General features: G+C 56.4%; 1 protein-coding gene across 1 annotated transcript in view; it reads right to left on the reverse strand.

Annotated features, from left to right (window-relative positions):
- Window positions 1-1,082: 1,082 nt before the first annotated feature.
- Window positions 1,083-17,542, reverse strand: part of ARRDC1 (arrestin domain containing 1) — a 38,049-nt gene continuing 21,589 nt past the window's right edge. Inside the window, exons 3-8 of the mRNA XM_034067540.1 lie at window positions 9,148-9,198; window positions 8,525-8,679; window positions 7,856-8,038; window positions 6,908-7,084; window positions 6,353-6,764; window positions 1,083-5,298 (exon numbers count right to left, since the gene is read on the reverse strand). Of these exons, the coding sequence (XP_033923431.1) occupies window positions 5,234-5,298; window positions 6,353-6,764; window positions 6,908-7,084; window positions 7,856-8,038; window positions 8,525-8,679; window positions 9,148-9,198 (1,043 nt within the window). The 3' untranslated portion in view covers window positions 1,083-5,233. The remainder of the gene's footprint in view (window positions 5,299-6,352; window positions 6,765-6,907; window positions 7,085-7,855; window positions 8,039-8,524; window positions 8,680-9,147; window positions 9,199-17,542) is intronic.

Genomic DNA, 17,542 nt, shown 5'->3' on the forward strand with positions numbered 1-17,542 from the left:
GCCAGGGCAGCGCTGCCCCGGCAGCCCCTGAGGAGCCCATTAATTCACTAATCAGCTCATTAATCAATTCATTAATCAGTTCATTAATCAATTCATTAATCAACACCCCCCTGAGGGCCCCGCAGCGCTGGCGGCTACGTCCCTGTGGAGAGTCCGCCATGGGGCCTCCTGCTGTGTGGGGAGACCCCCGGGCCGCGGCAGGGACGGAGCTGTGGTGGCCGTGTCCTTCCCCCTCCGGTCCCCCCGCCATGGAGGCACCGAGCCCCCAGCCCCTCGCAATGGTGCCGCTGGAGCCTTGGGCCCAGCGAGGAGCAGTGTCCTGCAGTGGGGATGCTCGGCTCGACACTGAGGGAGCCATCACTGCACTCCCCTCCCTGCTCGCACACCCAGCGCTGGGGACACGGTGGTGCTGAGGCAGGGCCCGGTGCTGCAGCCGGGGCCACTGCGGCCGCTGGGACAGACAAACCTCCCCTCGGCCATCCGGAAGCGGAGAGGCTCCCATAGGGAGCGGGAATAACCGGGAATACACCCCAGAGCCATCGCTGCTGTCCCCGTCTGGCTTAGCCTCGTGTGTTAACACGAGCAGGGCGAGGACAGGATCTGCTTTGCCCAAGCTCCCATTTCCCTGCAGAAGATCCCAAGAGGAGCCGCAGAACCTCCAGCAGCGCGGATCCAGTGTGGATTGGATGTGGATCCAGTCCGGAGCCGCGGCTCAGCCCCACCATGGCGGCGGCTCCCTGGGCTCCCGCAGCCGCGCTGACATCGCCCTCTCCCGCACCGCGCCGGGACCGTCCTCCACATCCTGGGATTCCTGCCGGCAGGAAGAGAACGGCCCCGGCGCCTCCTCCGGCCGGAGCGCGGGGCCTGCCCGCTGGGCAGTGCGGCACGGCCGGAGCTCGGGACGGCTTCGTCACCCCCCGCTGCTTTCCCGACCCGGTTCGTTGCAGGAGACGTGGCTTGGCTGTGAGCCCGGCTGTAAGCGGGGCCCTCTGACAGCAGGAGCCCCTTCTCCGTGCTGCACCCAGCCCGCAGCCCCGCACAGAGCCCGTCCCGCTTCAACCCCAGCAAAAGCAGCCGCGGGCTTAGAAAAGATCTTTATTTACATTCTCCAGTTCTTTACATGGGGGGGTTTAAAACCCGGGGCAGAAACAGGCCCCGGGAGCGGGGCTGAACGTGTAAAACTGGAGGGTGCCACTGCAAAACCCCGTTACAAATCGCACCGAAGCCTGAGGTTAAACAGAGCCATCAAATGCTGTATAAAACCCCCACATCTGGAAAGGGAACCACAGGAATCAAGAACTGCAGCCGCTGGTATGGGTACAAGAATGGGCACTGAGTGTGGAGGGTTTTATCCCCCAGGTATCTCCTTGGGACATTCCTGCTGCAGAACATTGGAAATGTCTAAAACTAAGAGAATAAAACCCAAACGGAGCCCAGAGCACCCTTTATCTCCCCTCTTGTGCTGGCTCAACAGGGAAGTTCCTAGCAGGCAGTATGTTGGTTCAGTGGAAAGCTGAAAGAGAGTCAGTGTCCAACACAAAGAAGAGCCTTTGCATCCCCTGTGTCCCCTTTCCCATCTCCCGCAGGCAGTGGGACATCAGGTGCCAAAGCGGAGTTTAGCAGGACACAAACAGCACTGAAAATGCCCAAAACATGGAAGCAGCACATGTGGAGAGCGGGACAAGGACAAAAAAGCAGCAGCAAAGGGAAAAAGGCAGATGATTTTTTGGTATTTTCCATGGAATGCTGAGTTTGGAAACTATTGGCTCACTAGTGCCCCACTGCTTCCCCACTGCAACACAACCGAACCCAACTGCTTAAAGCCAGGAATGTGAGTGAATCCCTGTGGGTTGGAGTTCTTTATACCCAGAGCTGGGTTTGGGAAAAGGGGCTTTTTTCCCCATCTTCATTCCTGCCTTTGGACTGAGGGAGGCTCAGGGGCCTCCAGGAGCTCCCCAGGACATAGAGGTTGAAGCTGGAGAGGCTGCAGAGGAGAGAGACAGCAGCAAGGCTGCTGTTTCTCTCCCAGGGGAACACACACCCAGACACTGGGATCTGCCCCGTTGTGTTCACCCAGTGCATGTTACACCCCAAGCACTGCAGCCACCACCGCAGGCAGGTTGAAGAGCTGGACTAATTCCATCCATCAAAGGGGTCCATGAAACATGACCAAGGATGGGACCTGCTGCACTCTGGCCTTAGCCTCCCTGCAGGTCTCAGAGGGGTATTTCTCTGCAGGAGCTGTGTGTGCCCAGCCCCAGCATCCAAAATGAGGATCACCGTGAGGTTCAGCTCCAACTCCTTCCTGCTCCCTCCACAGCAGAGATGGACATTCCTCATCAGTGAAGAATATGATCCCCTTTGTTGCTTTGCCAAGGAGACTTCCATGTACAGCAAGAGGTGCTGAAGGACCAGGTTGTAGTAAATGTGATTTGGGACAGCAGGCTCAGAAGAGGGGAGCACTGCAGCGATGCAGGGCACCCCAGGAGCTCTGGGAGATACAACTGGGCTCTCCTTGCCATGGTCTCCACCCTGAGCGGTGCATTCCTAACTGCAAAGGTTAAATGAGGAGGACAGACATGGCTGAGGGTGTCGAACGGCATCCCCGTGGCTCTGGTCACAGTAACCAAACAGCATCCAAGTTTTCCAGGAGAGGAACATGGGCTGGACATGACACCAGCAGCTCAGCTCCAGGGATGGAGAACAAGGAAGTGGGAACCCAGCCCCAGCCCAGGCTGCCTCCCCTGGACCTATCTTGGCCAGGAGCATGTGAGGCCAACTGAGGAGGGCCAGAAGCATTGACAGCTCCCTGGGATTTGTCCAGAGGTGTGGAAGGGGTTTGGGTTGAGGAAAGGAGTGATACAAACTGCTGACAGCCAGGAAGGCCACGGGAGCTATGGGCTGAGCCAGGCACAACAGGTTCAGGTAACTGGGAGGAAGAGGAAGAGCACTGGGAAGAGCTGCACCATCACAACCAAGTTCCTGCCTTTGACCCCCTGCATATCAAGAATGCTTTCGATGGCAGGCACAGACCAGCAGGCAAAGGAGAGAGGCTGGAATAATAAAGCTGTGCAGAAGCATGAATTGAGCAGTGAAGCCACATCCTCATGTCCGAGACCCAGCTCACACCTTGGGCTACTCACAGTGACAGTACTTAGTCAGCACCTGCACACCTCAGCCATGGTGTCACCAAACTGTGCATCTGGGGAGGAAACTTCTTCCAGTTTTAACACATTGATTCCAAATGGCTCTTTAAGAGAGGGCAGGGGCTGGTGGTGTCCAGCCCCTCCAGCCAGGGCTTGGCTGCTCCATCTCCATCCTGAAAGGAGAGCCTGTGCTCCCATCCCTCTCCTGTTGGACAGCAGAGAGAGGTGCCTGAGAGGGCCACTTGGACAGACCATGGCTTTGGGACACTGGGCAGGCTACACTGTGCTGGGTGTCAGCAGAAGTCACCATCTCCTGTGGCCAGAGCAAAAATGTGCTTCACTTTGTCACTTCCCAGCCCGGTGCATCCCTGGGTTTGGCATGAAGAGGCACATGGATAAGCATCAGCAATGGATGAAAAAGCACAGCGTTTCTCTTAGAATAATTTATTAAATACAGCATTAAAATTTGTATTTCTGAATTCAATCATTAAAAACAAAACTTCATCTCATATATATATATATATATTCGGGGACAATGACAATCATTCTATCACCAGCGGTGCGTGCTGTGCCAGCACTGCTCAGAACAGCACCTTCTCTACTCTATCCTTAAAGCAGTTCAACACTTAAAATGAACCAAACTAAAAGCATTTGCAAAGGAAGAGTGCAAAGCAGGCTTGTCCCCAGCTGCAGCGGGCGTGCGGGGCGGAGGGGAGGCTGGGCTGCTCCCCAGAGCTTTGTCACATACTGCCTGGAGTGAGAGCAGTGCTCAGAGGGGCCCAAGCTCTGCACCAGCCGTGCCCTAAGGTTGTGGCTTCCTCAGCTTGGGCAGTTGATACTAAAAAAGCTTAAAAAAGGAGGTGAGGAGGGAGAAGCAAGGAAGAAAAATGTTGGTTTCCATCCATGAGCTTCACCCCTGACCTGCTGGGTCCAGAAGCGCAGAGCTTTGTGCTCCCACTCCTCATCTAGCTCAGGAGGCAAGTGGTCAACCAGCACCCACAGAGCAGCGCCCAGGCCAAGCACCCTCGTGCCCTGGCTTGGCTGTGCTGGGTGCTCCTGTGAGACACCAGGCTGAGGCTCCAGGGAGGGTCATCCCAAAGGAAAGGGCTTCCATGTGCAGGGACTCAGAGGTAGCATCAGACAGGACTTTTCTAACTTGATCGTCATGGAATTCTGGCCTGCTGAAGGCAGCTGGGATGGAGCAGGCACCCTGCAGGGTGGGAGATGGGACATAGGGATCTGGGATGCCCCATCACTGCAGCCTGACGAGTGCTGCCCATCCCAAGTGATGCAGCCTGCAGCGAGCCAGGATGGATTGTCTCTTACAGGGCTTTCCAGAGGAAAGAGTCACCCTCTGATGAGAAAGGCCAGAGGCTGGGTGATGGGCACCCAGGGTAACACTGGGCTCCCTCCACAGCTCCACAGGGACTCCTGGGTTAGGAGTGGGTGCCACAGCGTGCTCTCTCTTCCCCACAGACTGTGAAAGGACCAAAGGCTGCAGGTCCCTTACCCCACAGCACAGGTACAGGGAGGACTTTTGGCTCTTGAGTCTGTGACCTTCCAAACCTGCTCACTCCAAGAAACCTCCTGTTTCAGCTACCCTTAGGCCCTATGAGGACAGGGTTCTCAAAACCACTTCTGGAGAGCACACGGCCCCTAAAGACAAGAGGAAAGTCCACCCAGCCCAGCCTTCACCTACAGTGGAGACATGCCAAGTCAGGAGCATTTCAGATAAGGCATCGCAGGTGCTTTGATAGTAAAGCAGTTAGTGTTGACTACAGTACTTTAATCACAGGCTGCTGCAGAGGCCATGCCTGGGGCTAAACCAGTCCTCCAGCCCTTGGTGCAGCAGCAGTTGAGTTTCCCAGACCTCTCCTATGCACACACAGGCTGCTCTGGCTGCACTTTTTGGTTTTCCCACCCCCCTCCCTAGAAAGAGACTTAGAAAGCCCAGGCTGGGCTGTGCCATTTACCCCACCAAGCAGCCAGGGAGATAGAGACACCTCGTGCTGTAGCAGACCTCGGTGTAGGCAGCTGAACCGTGGCACTGGGGTGGGCAGCACCAGCAGCACTCAGAGCAGGGGAGGTCAGTTGCCGTTGCTGATGCTGGAGTTGGCACTGCTGCAGCTCTGCTCGTAGGATGGAGGTGCCTCTGCAGGGAGAAGAAGGAATAAAGTGGTTGTGGTGGGTGTTTGGGAGGTTCCCTTCACCCCGCGTGTGCTAACACGTGGCATGGGACTTTCTGACAATACAAAGCTGTTGAGTTAAATTCTTCCCTGTGAGGGTGCTGAGGCGCTGGCACAGGGTGCCCAGAGAAGCTGTGGCTGCCCCATCCCTGGCAGTGTTCAAGGCCAGGTTGGACACAGGGGCTTGGAGCAGCTGCTCCAGTGGAAGGTGTCCCTGTCTGTGGCAGGGGTTGGAGCTGGAGGAGCTTTAAGGTCCCTTCCAACACAAACCAGCTGTGATTCTCTGTAGTGCACAGGCAGAATTTGGGTGAGGCAGCCCCATCCCTGTCCCAGTGCCTGCAGGGATTAAAATCAGCACCTCCTGTCCTGTCTGTTCCCTCTTCTTCACAAGCATCCTCATGTACCTCCATTCAAGTGCCTCGTGTTCCCTGCACCCTGAGGCAGGGCTGAGGTGACGTATCTCATTCCCCCAGTGCTAACAGATGGGTTTATTCAGGTAGGACCATGCTAACAGACACTGCCGGTCTCTTCCACCCCAGCTGCCTGGAGAAACACAGCTCCAGGAATCCATCACGCTGGGATTTCCCAAGCTTTTCCAGCCTGGGCAGTCTCTCAGCTCCCACCCTCACAGCTTGTGTCTCAGACCAGCTGCAGGCCCACTCCAGCTCAGACTGAAGATTCCAGTTACATCACTTTCCTGGCTCGGCTCCCACCAGCCTCACCACAAGCCAAGAAGTTTTTCTCTCAGTGGGAGGCTGGAAGCTCAGTTACGAACAGGGAGATCCTCTCACAACAATGAGCCCAGGGCATGCACGGCTACAGATGTGGGAATGGACAGCAGCTTTGACAGCTGTGACAGGAGACTTCTCCAGAGGCTAATGCAGGCAGAGAGATCTGATGCTCCCCTCTGCCATGACTGCAGGCTGACATCCCTTGTATTCCCCCCCAGCTCGCAGCTAGCAGAGACTCTTGTGGTAGGATATGTTTCCTAGCACACTGCCAGGCTGCTTGGATCCTCACCATAGGGGTAGCCCCACGTGCTGTACTCCGGAGGCAAAATGAGGGAGCTGGCGGTGGCGACAGGCACCACGTTCCCCTCGGCATAGTAAGGGACAGTGGCCCCCGTTGACAGGCAGAGTGTGGGGTGGTTTGGGGAGCCCGTCTGCTCTGAGTCCACCCGTATCTCCTGGAAGCTCAGTCCTGGGGCATAGCTAAATGGCTGCTGCTGGGAATGGCTTTTGGTGGGGATGGAGACATTGTCCATGGAGTGGTAACCGCTGGCAGCCTCCTCTTCCTCCGGGGGGGCACTGGGTACCACTGCAGATGGGACGTGCTGGATGGGCCGGGAGGGGCTCAGGGGCACCCTGTTCACAGCAATGTTACCGATGTAAATGGGGAGCGTGACTGAAACCTCTGGAGACTTGAGGGACACCTGGAAGAGAAGGAAAAACAGTGGCATCCTCTTCATCATACATTGCACTGGGAAGGTTCACCTGGTGCAAGGGCTACCCACAGAGTTCAGCAACTGAGCTCAGCCCAGCCCACGGGAGCTCCCAGGAGCACTGATGGACTCACTTGGATGTAGTAGTCAATATGGATGAGGCTACAGCCCTGCAGAATGGACTGGGGCAGTGCTGGAACAAGGATCTGCTCCTTCCACTCTGCACATTTCCAGGCTTTCACTCCTGAGCCTTCCACCTCTGCGATGGTTCTGAGGTCATAAATCCAGCGCTTGGATTTATAAGCCACTTTCTGTGCAGACAGAAGAAAACAGCTAGCAGAAAGATTGCAGATGGTCTCAAGACAGACTGAGAGAGCTGGGCTGGTTCAGCCTGGAGAAGAGAAGGCTCCTTGAGGGGAGACTTTAGAGCAGCTCCCAGTGCCTAAAGGGGCTGCAGGAAACCTGGAGAGGGGCTTGGCACAAGGGCCTGTAGGGACAGGCCAAGGGGAATGGCTTGAACCTGCCCGAGGGGAGACTGAGATGAGCTCTTAGGCAGAAGCTCTTCCCTGGGAGGGTGCTGAGGCACTGGCACAGGGTGCCCAGAGAAGCTGTGGCTGCCCCATCCCTGGCAGTGTTCAAGGACACAGGGGCTTGGAGCAAGCTGCTCCAGTGGAAGGGGTCCCTGCCTGTGGCAGGGGTTGGAGCTGGAGGAGCTTTAAGGTCCCTTCCAACACAAACCAGCCTGGGATTGTGTCTCCCACAAACTCAAGTCAGGACACAAAACCACCCAACTTCTTTGTCAAACAAGCAGGAGCACAAACCTCACGTGCATATTACAGAGCAGAAATACCCATCATTACCTGACAGACTGAGTCAGTACAAGCAAGGCAAGTTCTACCACCTCTTTCCCCAGTAAGGCAGAGAGAATGAGAGGTAGCCACAGGCCTGAACTCCTCTCTGTCCCCTCGCAGCCACACACAGCTGAGATGCACAGTGGTGGGGGTGAGAACTGCCCCAGTTTCACAGAGACCTTGGGGTGTGCAGTGCCAGCACAAGGCCAGAACCAGCCTTCAGATGCTCACCTGGAGCAGACTGGCTACCACAGCCCCTGTGTCCCGGCCCGACTTGTTCTCGATGTCGGTGCGGAGCTGGATGGCCTGGCCCACGATGTACCCTTTCAGATCTGAGGTGGCAGTCAGGATGATGTTACCACTTTTCACAAGCTTGTAGTTGAACTTCTTGGTGATTGACATAGTGTTGGGCTGCTGCAGGACAGCGAAAGATAGAGATGTTGGCTCAAGAGACTGAGAGAGCCCCCGAGAAAACACTCAGAGTTTGAAAACACACAAGCAGAAATATCTGGTCTAAAAGGATGCAAAGAACCAGCACCACAGCACTGCCACAGACAATAGCTCTCACTTCTCCATCTCCCCAGTTTTGCTGTCCTAGTAGCTGCTCTTCCCTCCAAAGCAAGTTCCCCACAGCTGGTTCTTCACAAGAACCTGGTGCTGTTGGCCAACACCTCCCTCTGCATGCTGAATTCACCTGAAGCTTTTAAAACAACATGTGGAAGACTCACAGATCCCTTGGAGCAGGGACTGACATCAAGGCAGGACAGACCAGGAGTCCCTGTCCTGCTCTGGCACAGTCAGGGAGTTGTCCAACCACACAATTACCCTCCAGACAGCACACAGGACACAAGGACAAGTGCTGAAGCCTCAGCACATCCCAGCCACGCTCCTTGTTCTTACCTCAATGTCGGGGATGTCATTCAAGTTGAGAGGGCAGAGAATGTAGAAAATCTTGCTGCACTTGTAGTCCTTGGAGAAGCGAGGTGTGTCTATCACAGCCTTCACCTGATGGAGGACCTTGCCAAAAGGGCCTTCAAAGGATGTAGGAGCAGAGGCTGGAGTTGAGAGGGAAAGAAAAGGATCATAAGGCTGAGTCAGGCCAAGTGCTTCTGGACTGGAAGCACCATCCCTTTAAACAGCTTTCCTCTTCTCCTGAGGAGGTCTGCAAGGACCCCAGAGACAGAGCCCATGGGAAATCCCCCCAGAGGACTGGGGCTGAATGCTTGAGGTCACTTGGAGACCCTGATGCAACCTCCTTGCAAGAAGAGATCCTCTGCAAGTATGGGTGCCTGAGCACAAATCCTCTGTCCAAGCCACAGGGCAGGGCCCCAGTGCACACCAGAGAGCTCGCAGGGATCAGCCACAGCTCAGACCTGGCTTTGCACCAACACAGAAGGTACCTGCTTGTCCAAGCTCCCTCTTGTGTCCCTGCCATCCCCCCAGCCCTGCTCAGCACACCCCGGGAGGCTGCACAAGCCAAGGCTTGCATGGAATTGCCTACAGCCCTTTATCTACATCATTACCTGGCAGCAGGAACTGGAAGGGAAAGTTGTGCTCTCCAGCTGACAGGATCCCTGTGGGAAACAAGAGTAAAAGGTCAGTGGGGCAGGCTGTGGCCATGGAATGCTGTCATCTTCTGGTGATTGAGGCCACCAGACAGGGACCACCACACAACTTGTGCTCCTGCCTGCAGCCCCCTGGGCAACTCCAGATCCAGCAAGCACAGCCTGACTCAACATGAGCCTCTGCTGCCACACAGCCCTCCTGGGGATGGGAGATGTCGCCATTCCCAATGACTGGTTCTACATTAAGATACCCTGTAAATAAGGTAGTTTGCGGCAGGGTTTAAGGGATCCCAGCACCATAGCACATGATTAGCCCACACTGCTGACACAGGGCATGAAGAAGAGGTGCTGTGTGCTGGGAGGAAGGTGAGAAAGCACAGGCACTGTCTGAGAGTGGAAGGGAGGTCTGGTGGGCATTGAGCTGCCTTAGCCACCCACCCAGCCCCATGCAGACTGCACAGTGCTCAGGAGCTGGAACCAGAGGTTCATCTCCCAGACCTAAATCCATCCCTGGTCCCAGGAAAGAACCTGCAATACCTCAGCCCAACAGAATCACAGGATCCCAGCCTGGTTTGTGTTGGAAGGGACCTCAAAGCTCCTCCAGCTCCAACCCCTGCCACAGACAGGGACACCTTCCACTGGAGCAGCTTGCTCCAAGCCCCTGTGTCCAACCTGGCCTTGAACACTGCCAGGGATGGGGCAGCCACAGCTTCTCTGGGCACCCTGTGCCAGCGCCTCAGCACCCTCACAGGGAAGAGCTTCTGCCTTAGATCTAAGGACCTGAGGAGAAGATTTCCACAGCATTAAAACCTCAGCACTGGTTTTCTTTGACCATACCCTGCTCTGCAATGGCAGCCTCAAGGGTGCAGACCATGTACCCCCAAGCCTCAGCACACGGCTAAAACAACAGCTTCAGACTCAGACACCCCAACCCCAGCCACCCTCCAGCACTCCCATCTGGATGCCCATTCCCTCCCAGGGCAGTGTGATGGCTGAACTGGACCTGCACTGCGGTCTGGTCACATCAGGCACCTCCCAAAGTTGCCTTCAGCAAGAAAAGCACTGAAGTTCACCCACACTTGTTAACTATGTGCAAAGACAGGAATGGCAGTGCTGAGAGCAGACCCGGGCTCCCATCCAGCCAGGCTGCTTTGTAAGACCATTGCTGGAGGAACCAAGGCTCTAGATCTGGCCAGCTCTTGTGTGGAGGAGGCAGCTTGCCCCTCAGCAACACTGGCACCCCAGAGCTGACAGCAAGTCCTGTTGTCAGGGGATAAAGTGACATGGGAAGGTGAGGGGAAAGAAAGGTAAAGCCATCCCATTGACACTGCAAGCCGGGGGAGCTGGTATGTGACTGGGTGCATCCTTCACGTTATGAACAACTGCAGCTCTGCCCCTTGCTTGCTCATCCATCCCTCAGTGAGCACCCTGTCTGCAGAGCAAGGGCAGGCAGAGGAAACTACAAGCTTCAGGGAGGGGCTGTAGGCACCGGGCCTGCAAGTGTTCACACCCCGTGGAGACGAGGCCTCAGTGCCATGGGTTAGGGGTGGCCTTGGCAGTGCTGGGAACGGTTGGACTGGATGAGCTGAAAGGGCTTTTCCAACCTGGTTGGTTCTGTGATATGACAGACATCCCATCGGGTACCGCTGCAGAGGCAACACAGGAAAGAACCGAGGTGCGGGTTCATGTGCTTTGCCCTCCCGGCAGGAGCAGATCGCTCACTCCCGGTGATCCCGGCCCCACAGAAACCGGGATTACGGAGCCTGCACTGCAACGCCCGCGCTTGTCAGCAGGTGGAGACACAGAGCCACGGCTGCCGCCCTGCCTGCGGGGCTGGGGCAGCCGGGGCGGGGAGCGCTTCCCTGTGCTTCCCTTCCCTCTGCGGAAGCCTCGCTCCGTTAACGGCAGCAGCTGAGGAGCCTTCGCGTGTTGGGGACAGGGTAATGCCTGGCTCAGGTGACTCAAGGGCACCTGCCTTTATTGGGCACCATCCCACGTTATTCCTCCTGTTGGAAAGCGGACTGACACACTGAGGGGACTCGCTCCATCAGGCAGGGAGAGGGAGCAAGTGCAGTTATTGCCGTGCAGAAGGGAGATGGGAATCCCCGAGGGCAGTGGCCACTGGGTTTCCACTGAGACCTGGAGGCTTTCCAGCTCTGACCCACAGATGAACACACAAACAGTGACTTCAAGCCTCCTGCTACGAGCATGAAACCCCACAGCCTTTCCAGGACCCTTAGGATAAATCCAGACTCCACAAAGTGGAATTCCCTCTTCTGCACTATAGACAGCAGGATCTAAGAAGTCATTTTTGTTGAGCTCCTGCCCAGCTCATGTGCACCAACAGAAAACCAGCTGGAAGTGAACCTGTGAGCACTTGGCATTCCCAGTTTCTAACCTACTGCAGAAACTCAGTGGTTCTCAAGGTCATTCCCAACCGCAGCAAGCAAGGCATTCTTAATACACTCTCCCAGCATCCCTCACAGAGAATCCCAGCCTGGTTTGTGTTGGAAGGGACCTTAAAGCTCCTCCAGCTCTAACCCCTGCCACAGGCAGGGACCCCTTCCACTGGAGCAGCTGCTCCAAGCCCCTGTGTCCAACCTGGCCTTGAACACTGCCAGGGATGGGGCAGCCACAGCTTCTCTGGGCACCCTGTGCCAGCGCCTCAGCACCCTCACAGGGAAGAGCTTCTGCCTAAGAGTTCATCCCCGTCTCCCCTCGGGCAGGTTCAAGCCATTCCCCTTGGACCTTAAGTTCCAACTCCCTGCCACAGAACAGGACATTGAATGTACCAACTGCACATGCAAGTTGACTTTGCAACAGACAGTGGCTGGCAGCATGCAGAGGTGAGATGGTTTCCTTTGGGACACCCCAGCATGCCCAGGAGGATCAGCCTTTGTGAAAGCTCCTTTCCAAGCTGCTCCTGAACCAGCAGCTTTGCCAAACCAAGCCAGAGACTGCATGGGTGAGAGCAGGCCAGCATCATTCACTACAGCCCCATGGAACAGGCTGGAAGGCTCCTGAGCCATTCGTGAGCAACCACACTGTGAGGGGAATGGGCTGTGCCAGCCACCGCAGCCGCTCTGAGCCATTCCCTCCCCATTCCCAGAAACCTGAACAAAGCCCACAGTGTGCTTGGCTGCAACACAGCTTTTCCTGAAGTTTACGTGCAGCTAAAAATACCTTGGGAAAGTCATTAGGCAGCAGAGGCAGCTGCATCAGCAGAGCGCTGCTGCGGGGCCATACCTGCTGCAGCCTTTCCTCCGATAGGAGCCCAGCCAGCAGCGACCGGCGGCCCCCGCACGGCCTCTGGAAACATCCTCCCTAAACATTCCTGGAGGGAAAGGAGCTGCTGCCCCAGACAGGCTGGAAAACAAACAAACTGAGGCAGCAGGAGCAGCAGCGAGAGCCAGCGGTGTGGAAGAGCAGTCCTAGAGCGCACAGCCGAGTGACCTTGGAGATGTCCCCAAATCCAGTGGGGAAGTCCAGCCTGGAAGCAGACTCTCCCTTTCACAGCTCAGCTGCTCCCCTCCACAGCGGGATGAGGGGTGGTTCAATGGTACTGAAGGACATGAAAGAGGCCTGATTGTGTAGAGAAGAAACACCTTGATCCAGAGGGGTAACCCCAAGTCCTCTGCTGGGTCCCCAGGAGGTGACCTGGTGATGCCAGACCCAGGCAATCGGAACCTGTAAAACATCACCAGTGATGGGGAGGACACCCCAGCCCAGCACGAAACACCAGACCCCAGTGGTGCAGCACCATCCTGCAGCACTCAGGGCATCTGTGGTCACCCTCATGTGCAGTGCAGGGACAGAAATGCAGGGTTTTTTCCCCAGGGTTTATGGGGTTTCTATGCAAAGATCAAGCTGGCCTTGCCCCTGAGCCCACCCAGGGCTGAATGCACCATCCTCTCACTGCAGACAGCTCTGCTGCAACCCACAAAGGTTCCCCTGTGCACACCACTGCTCAACCACAGGGAAAACATGACACCATCATAACCCTGTGTGGGTGAGATGACCACATGTCTCTGTTTACACTGTTAAATCCAAGTCGAGCTTACTCCACCACAGCTCAGGTGCTGAAAGACTCTGTTCTGAGCAGCGCAGGCAGAGGAAGTGGCCAGCCCTTCAGAGCCATCATCTCTCCAAGAGCAAGGAGAAGCTGCAGCTGAGGCTGGGCAAGGTCCTCTGGCAGCCTCTGCCTTGGCATGAGAGCAGGAACCTCCTGGGGCTCAGGAGGAACAAACCACACACACACACAGGCCCTGCCTGCTGCACCTTGCCTGTGCTTCCCAGGGCTGGTCTGCAGCTTTCTCTTCTAGCGGCCCAAGCAAACAGGCCAGTCTTACCAGAGAGCCAGGTTCAAACCAGTGCCACCACAGGGACATCTCTGCCCAACACCTCCTCCCAGGCTGGCCCCTCCATCCCTGTGGAGCTGGAAGCCAAAGGCAGTCAGAGGCAGCTCCCCACAAGGCTGACCAGCAATGACCAGCCAGGACCTCCAGGTTGGTGTCAGCAGGGGAAGGCTTTGGAGAGGATGCAGAAGAGGGTTGGGAGATGCCTTGATCACTGATGCACAAACACAACAGACTCAGCTGAGCCTTGTTACTCACCCCTGTGAACGCACACCCTGGTGTGCTGGGAGAGACAGCCCAGTGCTCTGAGCACACAGCAGGCTGCAGGCCAGGCAACCACAGTGTGTGATACCACACGCACCTCTGCTCACCACGCTTCATCCATGGCCAGACTAGGGTGAAAGAGATGAATATTCTGTGTACTGCTCCCCCCATTCATCAAAGAGGAGGATACCATTTGTTCCATAACCACAGCTAGGAGCCTGGAAGGTGTCCCTGCACCCCAGGCACCGGAGTGGCTGAAATTACAGAATCCCAGCCTGGTTTGTGTTGGAAGGGACCTTAAAGCTCCTCCAGCCCCAACCCCTGCCATGGGCAGGGACCCCTTCCACTGGAGCAGCTGCTCCAAGCCCCTGTGTCCAACCTGGCCTTGAACACTGCCAGGGATGGGGCAGCCACAGCTTCTCTGGGCACCCTGTGCCAGCGCCTCAGCACCCTCACAGGGAAGAGCTTCTGCCTAAGAGCTCAGCTCAGTCTCCCCTCTCTTGGGCAGGTTCAAGCCATTCCCCTTGGCCTGTTGCTATAGGCCCCTGTAATAGGGCTCATGTGCCCCAACCTCCACCTCTCCTGGCCAGTACCTGCCAAGCAGACGGCAGTGGCTCTGCTCCCTGCTGCTGCACATGCGGATGCTGGAGCAGGAACAAGTTGTGCCTTTGGAGCACACATATTTTCTGGTTCTTCTAGCAGAGGAACAGCAGGCCAAGCCATATGGCATTTTCTCTCTGGCTACTTAGCAAGTGATGCATTAACTGTGCTGGCCAAATCAGGCAGTAGAGGGAAGGTACCTGGTGCCTGCTGGTCCCCCTGCTGCTGCCTGTAGCAATACAGTCTTCCTGCTGCCTAAAATCAAGCTCTCTGTCTCCCATGGGGAAGGTGAGCTCCTCCGAAGATGCTGAGAGTGATGCCAGTGTCACTGATGCACAGCTCAGGTGCTCTCCTCTCACTGTCCAGGCAGAGAGCAGGAAAGCATCAGGTTTGTGGTTTCCACTTCGAGGTGGAGAAACAGGCAGCCCTGCGCCCACACTGTGCCACAGGACAGTGGTCCCCAGGTACAGGAAGCACCATCACTCACTGCAGCCCCGGCCACGGCACCCTGCTCCCCCTGCCCTCCTCATCCACCTTCACAACCTTTTTACTGGATGTAAAAGCAAGAAGATCAGAGCTCTTGTAACTTGCAAGAGGCTGTATCAGGGATGTCAGATGGGAAGCATGAATTCTGGCTGTGCCAGAGCACTTCAGGCAATGCCCAGCCCCTGCAGCTTCAGTGAGGACTCCAGCTCAGGCTCGGGTGGATTAGACTAACACAGGATTACAAACTGCAGCAAATGAGGGGAAATGAACACATTTACTTGTGCCATCCCTGCAGCAGGCACAGGGGGCTCAGAGGGAGCCAGAAGAGTGCTCTGCCAGCCAGCACAGCCAAACCTGCCGGGGAAGGCGCAGTGTTCAGCTCAGCTTAGCTCTGCTCACACAAGAGCTGTCCTGCTCCCGAGCGGAGCTGGTGTCCAGCAGCGAGGGAGCAGTCCCCAGCTGGCTCCAAGCCCCTGCTCAAAGCAGCAACTCAGAATCCCAGCACCATTCATGATGGAAGGGACCTCTGGGGATCATCCAGTGCAACCCCTGCCAGGGCAGGGCCACCCAGAGCAGAGCACACAGTAACGTGTCCATGGTGGGTTTGGGATGGCTCCAGAAAGGGAGACTCCACAACCCCCATGGGCAGCCTGTGCCAGGGCTCTGACACATTCAGTGTAAAGAAGTTCTTGCTCATGCTGAGGTGACACTTGTTGTGGTTTAGTTTATGGTCATTGCTCCTCATCCTGTCACGGAGCACCACTGGAAAGAGTCTGGCACCATCCTGCTGGCACCCACCTCTGAGATCCTGATCTGCATTGATGGGATCCCCTCCCTGGCTGCTCTTCTCCAGACTAACCAGGCCCAGCTCCCTCATTACAGAGATGCTCCAGACCCCTGAGCATCCTTGTGGCCTCCACTGGGCCCTCTCCAGCAGCTCCTTGTCTCTTGTCCTTATGAGCCCAGCACTGGACACTGCTCCAGATGTGGCCTCACCAGGGTCAGCAGAGGAAGGAATCACCTCCCTTGGCCTGCTGCCACACTGCTCCTCAGGCATCCCAGGATCCTCTTGGCTCTACTACTCGCTCACACAGGATTTGCATTCACAACACACAGTAGGTCCAACCTTCAGTGCCCCAATGTGGTTAATGCAGCAGAGACAAACCTTTGTAACACAGGAGGTGCAGAGAGGGGAAGAAAACACCCTAGAAAGCCCAGTGCTGAGAGTGGGGCTCCGCTGCTCAGAAATCCCCGTGCCAGCAGTTTCCAGGGCCGTTTTTAGGGAATTAGCAGGATCTGGCAGTACAGCAACGCTGCAAAAATCCTCCAAGGATTAACACCCATCTATTCAGGCAAGAAACTGGGAAGTGCTGAGGAAGCTGCTGTGACCCAAGGCAACTGCAGCTCCTTCCACTTGGTTTTCCTGGGCTGAACCTGCAGTTACTGCTGCTGTGGCCAGGAGCTGGCACCAGCACATCCTTAACAGCTCGGCAGTGTCCATGGGCACCCTCCAGCACTCACCATGGGCTGGGCAGGAGCATCCCTGCTGTCACCTCCACTGATCCCTGAGCAGAGTCTCCCAGTGCCTGCTCTGTGGTCACTGAGCCTTCACAGTTCAGTTGCAAGCCAGGATCCTCACCCTGTGCCAGGCCGGCAGAGAACCACCCCAGGGAGGAGGTGATGCACATCTGCCCCTCTTTAGCTCTTTGTGCAAGAAATGTGTGAGTGGAGCAGCCAGGAATTCCCTGCAGCGCCTTCCCACTGAGGAACAAGCTGCCAGAAGCCAGGTCAGCTGGGAATTGCAGCCAGCTCCCTGCACGGCTCAGCTCAGGTGCAAACAGGATTTAAAGGGAATGAAAACCTTTGCAATGCACAAGCCATCCACAGGGCAGGAGCTGTGTGTGAAGGGATACAGGGTGTACAAGGAGAACAGCCCATGTGGGTACCAGCACACAAAGGACTTGCTCCTCTGCCTGAATAAGGCTGTAGCTGCAGTAGGGGAGGGGAGAGGAGCAGGAGAGAGGCCCCACAGAGCTGAATTACTCCATTATTTCGGATCAAAAGAGGCAGCTCTGTCAGAGACCAGCACTGTGGGCACAAGTGGTGCTATTCTGTACTGAGTGCAACTGGTGCACTGTACTCCTGCACTGCTGACACCTACAGAAACCAGCATCCCCCCCATACCCTACTGCATTGCTTTGTAAAAGGGGAACCCAGGAGAAACCAGCACCAGGAACAAAGTCAGAGACTCAGAGAATGGTTTGTGCTGGAAGGGACCTCAAAGCTCCTCCAGCTCCAACCCCTGCCATGGGCAGGGACCCCTTCCACTGGAGCAGCTTGCTCCAAGCCCCTGTGTCCAACCTGGCCTTGAACACTGCCAGGGATGGGGCAGCCACAGCTTCTCTGGGCACCCTGTGCCAGCACCTCAGCACCCTCACAGGGAAGAGCTTCTGCCTAAGAGCTCATCTCAGTCTCCCCTCTCTTGGGCAGGTTCAAGCCATTCCCCTTGGCCTGTCCCTACACGCCCTTGTCCCAAGCTCCTCTCCAGCTTTCCTGCAGCCCCTTTAGGCACTGGAGCTGCTCTCAGGTCTCCCCTTCAGGAGCCTTCTCTTGTCCAGGCTGCCCCAGCCCAGCTATCTCAGCCTGGC

This window comes from Melopsittacus undulatus, chromosome 11 (assembly GCF_012275295.1).
Source record: "Melopsittacus undulatus isolate bMelUnd1 chromosome 11, bMelUnd1.mat.Z, whole genome shotgun sequence".
NCBI lineage: Eukaryota > Metazoa > Chordata > Aves > Psittaciformes > Psittaculidae > Melopsittacus > Melopsittacus undulatus.